Below are 12,248 nucleotides of genomic sequence, written 5' to 3'. Positions count from 1 at the left end.
AGGATCTTTGCCTGCATCCTAACCCACCAGGCAGAGGATGTGGGCACTGGCTATGAGGGAGCCCCGGCAGGATTAGCACAGAGCCCTGGGTTTCAGGTAAAACAGTCTCCCACATTTGCTTTGATGGTGGCCCACTCTGTGGATGAGAATACTGAAGCTAGGAGCAGGGAAGAAAGCCATGGGAAGCTGAGGGCACCGGGACGGTCTTGGAGACCTCTGCAAAAGTGGTCACATTTCAATAATTTCTAGAGTGACATGACAGTTAAAGGAAGCAGAAGGAAAACAAGATCAACCTACAGCAAAAGCCCAGTTCCCCTCTCTCCACAATCCCTGCCCCGCACTTTCCCCGGACCAGCACCCCTTCCCAGCTCACTTTTCAGCTGCTAGAATCCAGCTACTCTGGACCCTTAGAAATCCCAGTCCCCACACCTGACTAAGCCCCACCTCGCTCTCCCCTCCAGGTCTGCTGGCGGAAAAGGACAGCAATTACTGTCTCTGCAGGACACCCTGCAACCTGACCCGCTACAACAAAGAGCTCTCCATGGTGAAGATCCCCAGCAAGACATCAGCCAAGTACCTTGAGAAGAAATTTAACAAATCAGAAAAATATATCTCGTAAGTTTAGTGGGCATGGTAGGCAGGAGGAAGGGGGAAATGGATAAGGAGGAGATTGGAGGCAATCAAGGAGGAAAGCAGAGATAAACATTCAGTTCAAGTCAGCAAACAGTCACTGAGCACCCTCTGTGTGTCAAGCTCTGCTTCATGCTCAGAATACAAAGACAAAGATGAGTAAGACACAGCCCCTGCCCTTAAGGAGCTTGCAGTCTTGTGGATAGACAAGTACACACTGAATGACATATAGGGTGACTTTGGCTGTCATAGGGGGATGCACATGGAAGGAGAGAATGATGGGTTAGCTACAGCTCGCAATGAGGTGACATCAGGGAAAGCTTCAGCGATTTTTTTTTTTTTTTTTTTGAGACGGAGTCTCGCTCTGTTGCCCAGTCTGGAGTGCCATGGCGCTATCTCGGCTCACTGCAAAGTCCACCTCCCAGGTTCACACCGTTCTCCTGCCTCAGCCTCATGAGTAACTGGAACTACAGGCCTCCGCCACCACGCCCGGCTAATTTTTTTGTATTTTTAGTAGACACGGGGTTTCACTGTGTATTAGCCAGGATGGTCTTGATCTCCTGACCTTGTGATCCGCCCACCTCGGCCTCCTAAAGTGCTGGGATTACAGGCGTGAGCCACCTCGCCCAGCCCAGAGATTTTTTTAAAGAATGTATAGTTTTCCAGGCAGAACTTGCACGTTCTATTCCCTCTGCCTAGAATTCTTTTCCTCGCACCCTCCACCTAACTGGTTCCTCTTTAAGCAGGTCTCCAATTAAATGTCATCTCCAGCCAGACATGGTGGCTCATGCCTGTAATCCCAATGTTTTGGGAGGCCAAGGCAGGAGGATTGCTTCAGGCCAGGAGTTCAAGCTCAGCCTGGGCAACATAGTTAGACCCTGTCTCTAAAACAAATATAAAACAAAAATAAAAATAAAATTGAAGTTATCTCAGGCATCTAGATGAGGTGCACTCCTGTTATTTTTCTCTCAAATTCCTCTGGTGTTTTCCTTTATAACACTACAGCATGTAATTACATAGTCATGTTGTGTTTCCTTGTTTATTACCTGTCTGCCCCACTAGATTGAAAGCCCCCTGAGGGCAGGAAACTATCTTTTTTGTTCTCTGTTGTCTGCCAAATACTAGTGGAGCGTACGGCACAGAGTTGGCACTCAATGTGTTTTAACAGAATAAATGAATGGAAGCATAGGAGAAGTGGGTGTCCTAGGCAGAGGCTCAGCAGAGACCATCAGCACAGGGCAGAAGAGAAGACTTCAAAGGGGAGCATGGATGTGTCAGAGCAAGAGGGTCTTGTAGGCTGAGCTGAGCGGGCATAGGGGGTGGGCTTTATCCTAACAGAATAGGGATCCACTGAAGAGCTTTCAGAGGTGAGTGACAGACTCAAATTTGCATTTTCGACCACTGCTCCCCAATAGGTCAAATACTGTGCAATGATGGAAATGTTCTGCGTCTGCAGTGCCCAGTGGGGTTGCTGCTAGCCACATGTGGCTGACGAGCATTTGAAATGCAGCCTGTGACTGGGGAGTGGAACTGTAATTTTATTTAATTCGAATCAATTTAGCAGTTTTAGAAAGATCCTTCAGGCGGCGATAGAGAAGACGGGGGAAAGGCAGATGGGAAGAAGGGAGCTGTTAGGAAGCAGCTGTGGCAAGCCAAGCAAGAGAGGGTGATACTTTGAACAGCTGCCCTGCGAGCTCTGCTCACGGAAAGAAGAATCTGTTTCTCTCTTCGCCGGCCCCTCCCTCTTGCCAACACTGTCCCCAGACCCCCATCCCCAGCCAGCTTTTGCTCAGTGGGTTGAGAACAAGGGGCACTGAAGGCATTGTGAGCACATTGGAGGAGACGGGAATTGTAGGAGATGCCAGGCCCTGCTGCTGGGCACAGTCTGCAGGCAGTAACAACTTTTACTGCCAAGATGTGTCTCACTCACACACCTGCCCAAAGGAGCAAAGCAAGCCGCCGTGCTTCTGTCAGTACACGCCCCAGGCAGATACAAGTCTGCTCCCTACAAACCTTCCCTGACTTCAGCAATTGACTCGGCAATGCCAGAGCAGGGCCTCCCACCAGGAGGAGCTTGTTATAAATCCCAGGGGGAATTTAGGGGGTCTCAGGAGTGGGCAGGGGCTACCCATGAGGTCAGGTGGAGTAGGCACCCTAGCCAAGGCAAGCCATGTCAAGAGATTACTGAAACTCACCTTCATGCTGAGGACCAGGCAGGCCCTTTGGAGGTGCAGAGGCCTGGAAGCCAGGCAGGACTCCTGCAAAGGGTGCAAACAGAAAGCAGGGAGACAGAAATAAGGAACAAAAGGAGGTAGCTGATGTAGGCCTCCGGAACTGGGCTGGGAGTCAGGCTTCTTGACTTGAAGCCGCAGCTCTGCCACTAACCAGCTCTAACTTCGGGCAAGCTGCCTCACTTCCTGGGTCTCTGTTTCTCCATCTTTCCATGGGAAAGCTGTATTAGATGCTCCCTGTGAATGCTGATAGCTCTAACCGTGTATGGTACTGACTATTCTCTCTGCAGAGAGAACATCCTTGTTCTGGATATATTTTTTGAAGCTCTCAATTATGAGACAATTGAACAGAAGAAGGCGTATGAAGTTGCTGCCTTACTTGGTAAGTTGGTGTCTATTGCACGAATTTCCACATCTCATAGAGGGTGGGAGGGAGGGAGGATGTACAGGTGGATGGGAGGCAAGCAGACAGACACATAGCCTTGGAGGAGCCTAACCTTTTAATTTACTAACAATTGCTCCCTCTTTCCTTGCACTGCTCCTCTCCCAGAATGGAAAGGACCCCAGTGGGGTGGAATTTCAGGCCCAATTTATTCCCCAATCTTGGCTTCATTTTCCCCATCTATGCAATGAGGAGGGTCAGCCTAAAGGCCTCTGGGCCTCTCCAGCCCTGCACTCTTAGAATTCATGGTCTTCTGCCCCAGGTTGCAGTCAGGATCCTGGGGCCATGGAGAGGGGAAGAGGTATCAGAAGGAGAGAAGGAGGGAAGGCCGAACTGTGGGTGGTCCCAGGTGGGACCTGGGAGGTAAGGGCCCTGATGGAGCTTCACCCCCAAAAGCAACGTTGCTGCATCCGGAAGGCCAGGTGTTGTCCCCTGGACTGAGAGTCATTTGTCAAACACAAATGAAGGGTCACTCTCCACAGGTATCTACAAACCTGCTGCCACCCCATACAAGTTCGCATGAGCTCCCCGGCCCCAATGGCATATGATGGATACAGGGAGCTAATTTCCATCCTACCCCAGCCCAACCCAAAACTGACAAGACCCCTAAGAGTGCACAGTTAAAGGACTTGACTCTCGAGCGCTTCTCTCAGCTCTCACTCCCTCTCAAGAAAGGATCTGATGCCTGTGCCCCAGAAAGAGAAATAGCTATTGTCTCCATGAGCTGAACCAGGTGACGTTAGCGTTTTGGAAGGGGCAGATACCTACTACCTGGCTTCTCACACCAGCTATGAGAATATGGACAAGTAACTTTACCTTGCTGAACCTTAGGTTCCTCATCCGCAAGATGGGTTTAATAAAACCCACTTTATGAGCTTGTTGTGATGGTTAAATGTGATAAACCCCTAGCCCAGAAAAGGTCCATAAATAGTAGTTCCTGGCGCCTGGACAGTCACTATGCCAGGGACCCAGGGCTCAGCTGCTGTGTCCAAGGGCTGGCTAAGCATTTCTACACTTTCTCCAGGAGGCTGGGGACTCCCCACCACAGCTCGGTCCCAGCTGGGTTAAAGTGGCTGTCACTCAGCCTCAGAAGTCATTGTGACCAAAGGTACTGAGCCAAGAGACTCATGCCCTTGGCCCCACCAGAAACATAGACCGCTCACTCACCCCTGTGCTGGCCTTGCCCTTTATTTCCATAAAGAGGACCCAGGACAGGCCTCTTCCTACCCCCTGCCCTCCCCCAGCATAGGCTCACAGTCTTCCTCTCTCTCTCTGCTCTCTCTATGTGTGTCTCTTTCTTTCTCTCTCTCTCACACACACACAGAGAGAGAGAGAGAGAGAGAGAGAGAGAGAGAGAGAGACATAGAGAGCAAGAAGGGCCTGAGCTCTGAATCTGTCGTGTCTGCATCAGATATGAGCTTGTTCCCAGCATCGATCGTGTTCCCACCCAGAATAGCCGGCTGAGGAGCTCATGCTGCCATCTGGACCTCCTGTGATGAGAGCGTGTGCCGCTTGCAAACCCTCAGTCATCAGGCCCTTCTCTCAACACCGCATGGCCCTTTCTCACCTCCTGGTGTCCATGCACATGCACGCTACACAGCGTTCACACTACCCACAGTGTACCCCACCCCGGTCTGCACACACACACACCAAACCTACAGGTTCATGCACCCACGGTGGTCCAGGACCACACACACAAATGCATACCTCTACAGCCCCACGTGCCAATCCCACAGCTCCAGAGACACACCCATGCACACAGCCCCCACACGGCCCCATATACACACACAAGCACACCCACACTACACATGCTCTACACACTCAGACACACTCTGCTCACCTCCACAGACCCACACTCACACACACTTAGACACACTCAGAGTGCCTAAAATAGACAGGGAGAGCCACCTACATAAAACCATGGACAGCCAGACCTCCTGCCTGCTTTTATACAAATACGTGCACACACCCTGGACCCTGGCACATATCCCGCACTCTACCACTACAGACTCACACTGCACATGCACATCACACGCCTCCCACCTGACATACATATCCATTAGAACACAGTCCCCAAGAAACCTCCATTAAAGACATGAGAGGGAGCGGTGATGGGAAAGGAATGAGGGAGAGCTTTTTGAGCCATTTTGAGCCCAGCACCAAGTTCCACTGGGAAGAGCCCTCTCCCCACCATCTCTGTGGTTCGCCTGAGCACACGGACGTGGGACCCCACCCAGCCATAAGCTGAGAAGGAGTGGGGCAGATCTGCCCACCAGAGAGTTCTCAGGCCAAGAGGTCAACCTGGCATCTCCAAGAGAACTGACCAGCCACCCCGAACTCTGCCCCCCAACCCCAATTCCTGCCCCTCTTTCCAGAGACCGAGAGTCTTAGAGATTAGGGCTAGAAAGAACTTCATAGTTCATCTCATCCAATCCCCTCCATCCTGCCACCACCACCAAATGTCCTTTGGAGGCAAAGCTCCTCAGAAGGTCAGGGCTTATGAAAGCTACACAACCAGTTGGTGGCCACTCTCTGGACTCAGAGCCTCAGAGCCCTCGGCTCTGCCACACTGCCTCTGCAGCAAAGCATCTTAAGCTTTTGGGGACTCAGGACCCCTGTTAGAAACTGATAATAGCTATGGACTCTCCTGCTACAAATGCCCAAGCACACACATTTCACATTCAATTTCAGGAGAGTCTCCAGCCATCTGAAGTACTCCCAGGACAGTGGTTCTCAAACTCTGGTGGGCCTGAGAACGCACCTCACCTCCAGCAGAAACTTAAAAATCCTGACACCCAGACCCCAACCCCAGAGGCTCTGATTCTATTGGCCTAGGTGTGTCCAGGCAGCAACACTGATTACAGTTCTTCCAGGAGAGTTGGATGCAGGGGGATCTGAAGACAAATCCAGAAAAACTTTGAACAACGGGGGCCTATAAACCCCAGAGTAAGAACCTCAGCTCTAGAAAGAGTCAAAATTGCACACTAACTTTTGGATGGGGGAGAAAGGAGACACCTATGACCTTATCCCAAGGGTGGGAGGTGCCCCAAGGTGGCCTGAAGCCCATGCCGTGATTGGATTGGTGGGGGGGCATCTCCTCCCAAGACTCCCACCCAGGGCACCTGCCACCAGTCCACACACATCCTAGCTCTCTATTCTCCCTATTCCCAGCCCAGAGTCAAAGCAGGACCCAATCGGTGTGGTTCTGAGTGTACCTGAACAACTCCATTAGCAGTGTGGATCATGAGATCTAGTCTAAGCCCTTCCAATAAGCCATCAGCTTAGTCCCTGACCCCACTGAATGCTGAAAAACAGTAGCTCTCAGAGATGTGCAGTGAGGGAAGGAGCTGCCAAAGGCCTGGACCTCCCACAACAAGGCCCAGGCTCCCCGTGGAGGGGGCGCCATTCAGAAGGTCTGGGTTGCATTTCAGTCTGTTCACCCTTCCTGGAAGCTGCATAAAAGCAAAGCTTTGGTCTTTTCCCTCTCTCTCCAGGTGATATTGGTGGTCAGATGGGATTGTTCATTGGTGCTAGTATCCTTACAATACTAGAGCTCTTTGATTATATTTATGAGGTAAGAGTTGGGATTCCCTGCAGGGAAATGACCGCTTGCTGGTGCCCTCATCGTGCCCCAGGTTCAGAAACACGGTAGAAGGAAGGTGGTGCCTCTCTCCATGCAGAGTCTGCTTCCCCTCCTGTCCACTGATAGAGTCGATCACTGAAGCCCAGGCACCGTGGGGCAAGGGGATGGGAGTTTTTTGGGGGGCGATGGATATAAGAGAAACACAGGCCTATCCTCTGGGAGCTGGAACAGCACTGGGCCATCTACACTGGCAGGGAAGGATGGGGAGGGATGAGCAGAAGTTAGGCCAGACTGTGCTGAGGCCAGCTCCGAGCCCCTCCTGAAGCTGGGCTGGAGGTGGTGGCTTCATCCATGGGCATGTCCACACCTGCACACATACTCCCCCCACACACACACCTGCCCTGTAGGTGGCCCATCGCCTGAGTCATGTTCTCCATGGCCCAGCCAGTCTTAGAGAAGGGGCACTTCCCAGCAGTCCTCACCAATCCTGAGCAAGAAGACAGCAGGGCACGCCAGCCGCCCTGGCTGCTAACCGTCTGGGGAGATGTCTTCCTCAAGAAATGACTGGAACGAGGCCTCTGAAAGCTTCTCTGGCACTGAGGGTTCCTGGAGCTGGTCAGCCTTCTCACCTGCATCTCTCTGAGAGCGAGCCTGTGGATGCCACTATCCCAGGCTCTGCTTTGACAGGTGTTCCCTTGGAGGCCTCCATCCCCTTGGCTGTGAGATGGGCAATGCACTTCACCTCCAACATGCGCCCCTGAAAAAGGCAATGGCTCCAGAACTTCCAAGGAATGCCTGGACCTATGAAGTCCCCCAAACCGGAGCAGTAAACAGGAGCCTGCAGAACCATGTTCTGCCTCTCACAGGGGGCTGTTCGTGACCAAAGGCTGCTCGGAACCACAGTGGGGACCTGTCGTGCCCCAGTGACCAGGCTTCTCTGGAGAATCTCGTGCCTCTCAGCACAGTGACTCCAAAACCACATCAGTTCCCATGGCCAGATTTTTTTCTGCTTTGTTTATTGACCTTCGTGAAAAACTGTACGCAGTTATGGCAATTGAATCACACCAGGTAACAGATTTAAGAACTATGCTTTATTGCTAGGAGTAAAACGTTATGAACTCAGGCATGTCTAGGTCTTCTGAATTGTGTGCAGTGTCAGGCCTAGACACTGAATAATAATCTTGTCCCCCAGCCCCAGCCACAGAAAGGGGGTCCCAGGCTGCTCCTGAGGACAGACAGGGAGCCAGTGTACCAGCACACACCACTTACTAACACTCACCAGCCACAAAGACAGCAGTCCACGCTGTGAAGCAGGGCCCACCATTACCTCTTCCAAGCTCCATCTCCTGCAACAAAATCCCATTTCAGCCGAAAGGCTGGGTTGAGACAGACAGGCACCTGGAGCTGGCTGCCAGGCTGGGCTTGTGCTACAGTATGTCCAGCCACAGCCCCGGCAGCTGCCAGCCCCAGCAGGGCCCCATGGAGGGAGGTCCCTTCTATCTCCACACCCTCCTCGCAGCCTGACCAACCCCTTCCTGCTTTTCTTGCAGCTGATCAAAGAGAAGCTATTAGACCTGCTTGGCAAAGAGGAGGACGAAGGGAGCCACGATGAGAATGTGGTAAGAGCAGCTCACTGATTGGAAGTTGCTCTGCTGCTCTGGCTTGTACCAGCAGTAGGAAACCAGATACTGGGGCCGGGCAGGAAAGATGTGACTCACTGCACACCTTACCATGGCTTGGGACATGCTGTCACTTCCCAAATCCAAGGACACTCCAGCTGAGCCTCGAGCCTCTCTCTGAGACTCATCCCAGAAGCCAGTATGGATGCAGCAGACACCAGGAGGTGCTTCCAAGTGTAGGACCTGCCTGGCCCAATCCAGCTTCTCTCAGGCAGACAGCTGCTCCCCTCATCTCACAGCAGGGGGAGAAGTGGACAGGCTCTGTACGTCTATTCCTTTATTCCCCAGTGGTGGCAAAGTACAAGCAGAGCATCACTGGCTCTCCATCCCGTTCAAAACGGACAGAGTATGGAGCCCCATGAAGTTGGAAGTAGCAATAGTGCCCATTATAGCTACTGACTATTGTGTGCCTGGTACGTGTCAGGCACTTTGTATCTGAGGCAGTCGAGGCCCAGAGACCAAAGTCCCACAGCTGCTGAGTGTCAGAGCTGCCCTCCAAGCACTTCTAACCACTGCCCTACTCTGCCTCTTTCCTATAGCCCGAGGGGCAGCCCCTCTATGGCTGTTTGTCATTCTCCTTCCCAAACTCAGTCTACTCCTGGGCTCAGGCCTTGGCTGATGGGTGCAGATGTTGCCGGCTTTCCCCATCCAGCCTTGTGCCCCAAATCAGCACCTCCAGCCCTGGAAAACGGTGTCCACTGAGTGACCACCACCCACTTAATATCAACAAATCCAAAATGGACCCCAGCCCCTTCCCCCTATATGGATTCCATTTCTGTTTCACACACTGTCTACAAATCTTGCTTTGATTCTCTGGTCCCCTGCAACCTCTGTGGAACAGAAAGTGGGGAGGGGAAGGGCAGTGTGGAAGGGGCCCCGGTCTGGCCTCAGCTGGCCTGGCTGGATCCCAAGGCTCCGGCTTCCTGGCTGTGTGCCTGGGGGCAAGTTACATATTTAACCTCTCTAAGCATCTGCATCAGATCAGACCGCAGGGGGCTGTCACCTGAGTTAAGTGAGATCCTGCCGGCAAAGCAGTCAGCACAGCACTTAGTTTATAGTAGGTGCTTAGACAGTGGTTCCCTTTGCACCCTCAGAGCCCCCCTTGCTTCAGAAGGTCTCAGTGCCATGGCCTCTTCTCCATCCTGTTCCTCTTCCCCTAGTTGTGGCCCCATCAAATCTTCCCTAAATTCCTGGCACAGCCTCCTGGCTAGCCGTCCCTGCTCCAATCCCTCTCAGCCTCCCACCCACCGCAGCCTGGGAACCACCCTGGAGATTCATGTGTGGCCAGCTCGGCCCCTCCCTGCTTAGGGACCCACGGCTATGTTTCTCTGGGTCCAGCCTAACCCTAAAAGTCCTTGGGGACTGACCCAAGGACTGACCAGCTCTGGTTCTGAGCTCTAAGGCCTTCTACCCTTCCTGCTTGGCCTCAGCCATGGGTCCTTCCTGCCCCAGGCCTAGCCACGGGCTGTACTTCCTGCACCATAGCCCCAAGGGAGGCCCCCAGGGGAGAGGTCAGGACTCAGGACCATCCAGCCCCAAAGCTAGAGACCACTCAGATATAGGTCCAGTTACATGAAGGGCACCTCTAGGAGGGATCAAACCAACTGCCGATCAAACCAGGGAGCCTTCTCACTGCCGTAGCGGGCGCCCAAGTGTGCAATGGTAAGGATTCCATTCAGCCTCATGCCCCCAAGATGGTAAACCAGCCTGTCAGATGTCTGGAGCAGGAGCAGCCCAGAAGTGGGGAGCACCTTCCCCAGGGCCTAGGCTGGGCAGCTGGTGGCATCACAGTGAAGTTTTGCTGAGCGAATAATAAACTCCCACCAAACCTTTCCCTTCCAGAGTACTTGTGACACAATGCCAAACCACTCTGAAACCATCAGCCACACTGTGAACGTGCCCCTGCAGACGGCCCTGGGGACCTTGGAGGAGATTGCCTGCTGACACCCCTCGAGCCACCCGGCACCCCCTCCAAACAGACCTTGAGGCCCAAGACCAGGACAAGGAAGAGCAAGCTCAGGTGGAATGGCCCCTGATGCTGGAAAGAAGCAAGAGCCCCCTATGCACACATTGCAGCTAGCTGCCTAGACCTCGCTCTGGCCACGTCCAACACGACGCGTCCTTGGGCCCCGCCGTGCGTCCCTCTTAGGAGAGATGAGTCACACTCTGGAACTGTCCAAGAACGAACCTGCCATCACATCTCACTGCCAGATGTATAAAGCACCTGCATGCTCAGACTTCTTATGGCGCCACCTCCACGTCTGTCTTGTACATGACATTCCTCCACGCGGTTTCCAGTGTCCACACCGCTGCCCGTGCAGTGGGACCAGATTCCAGGTCCAAAGTCACCATGAGGCCACCCTGGAATCAGAACTGCACAATCAAGAGGGAACCCGTGGGACTCTCTGCTACATTCAGTTCTTGTGTCGTTTGTGAAGGTTCTTAACCTGCCCACAAACCCCCTTTTCCCCAAGCTGGCCCATGGGGCTTTGGCGCCTAAGGTGACCTGTGCCAACCTCCCTCCCGCCCCAGAGCCTGTGACGGCGGCACAGCAGCCAGCGGGCGGGGGGCTCATGTGTTCACCCATGGTGGCCATGTCGTTCTTCTCTCCCTGTGACACAGCTTGTACAGTCTGATTCTTTTTATCTGGGATAGGGGGACTTTTATGTTTGTCCGATGGAGATTTGTTTTGTTTTGCTTCGTTTTATGCTTTTTTTTTTTTTTAGTTTTGATGTTCTGAGGTTTGGTTTGGTTTCTCCATTTTCTTTGGCGTTTATTTATTCGTGCTTCAAATCACAGTCATATTAAAAGCTGGTCTTGTGGAAATGGCTGAGTTATTTCTGCCTTTTCTCCACATGCAAGTCTCTCTCCCTCCAGGGCCTAGGAAAGGCCTGCCAGGTCAAAACTGCAGACTGTGTATCTGGAAAGTTTTATGCAACGACACTTACCTTTACAAACTGTGCATACTCTATATGTTTACTCTAAATGTTTTTAATGATTGCTCACAACCTTGTAAATGTCTTCGAGTGCCACTGATGGGCCACAGCCCGCGTTCTGAAGGAGGCTGCCCTGGACCATAATCACGTGACCTTGGAGAACGCTGCCCAGACATGGAAACCATCAAGGAGGACTTTGTGTCCCCCTGTGATCTGTCTGCTACCCTGACCCCTTCTGACCCCCTCGGTGAATTTGGGCTGGACACAGGCCCCAGCATGGCCTCCCTCCCACACACAAGCCTTCCTGGCGTCCCCACCCCCAGCAAACCGACCTGCCTTGCCCCCCAGAGGTCACACTGGCACTCTGCCTTGCTCCCCATGACTTCTTAGAGGTGGAATGAGAGGTTGGGAGGTGCCTTTTGGTGTTATGGGTGTAGGGCATGCCCTTTTCAGCCTCCAGGTGTGAAAGAGAGTTTCCTGTTCAGGCAGAATCCTCATCCTTAGCACCATGCTGGTTCCATAGCAGCAGTTCCTTTAACCTAATCTTTTACTTTCCCTCCCAGCCCTCACCACTCCCAACTCAAAGTCTCTCCTCAAGCAGTGAAGAAAGGTCTAATGTGGCTGTGCCTTTCCCCTCACGCACAGGTGCTCAGAAAGCACTGGCTAGACCAGAGGTTCAGGGTTCTGGTCCCGTTCTGCCATCCAACCTCCCTGTCTGTCTCTCCTTCGTGACCCACTAACACAGGA

At 52.8% G+C, this 12,248-nt stretch overlaps 1 protein-coding gene across 1 annotated transcript in view; it reads left to right on the top strand.

The window, feature by feature from the left end:
- Positions 1–11,391, top strand: part of ASIC2 (acid sensing ion channel subunit 2) — a 282,139-nt gene extending 270,748 nt beyond the window's left edge. The window contains exons 6-10 of the mRNA XM_050765004.1: positions 462–615; positions 3,152–3,243; positions 6,798–6,877; positions 8,437–8,505; positions 10,408–11,391. Of these exons, the coding sequence (XP_050620961.1) occupies positions 462–615; positions 3,152–3,243; positions 6,798–6,877; positions 8,437–8,505; positions 10,408–10,509 (497 nt within the window). The 3' untranslated portion in view covers positions 10,510–11,391. The remainder of the gene's footprint in view (positions 1–461; positions 616–3,151; positions 3,244–6,797; positions 6,878–8,436; positions 8,506–10,407) is intronic.
- Positions 11,392–12,248: the final 857 nt, after the last annotated feature.

This window comes from Macaca thibetana, chromosome 16 (assembly GCF_024542745.1).
Source record: "Macaca thibetana thibetana isolate TM-01 chromosome 16, ASM2454274v1, whole genome shotgun sequence".
In the NCBI taxonomy this organism is placed as follows: domain Eukaryota; kingdom Metazoa; phylum Chordata; class Mammalia; order Primates; family Cercopithecidae; genus Macaca; species Macaca thibetana.
This window is presented reverse-complemented; position numbering and strand designations above follow the sequence as displayed.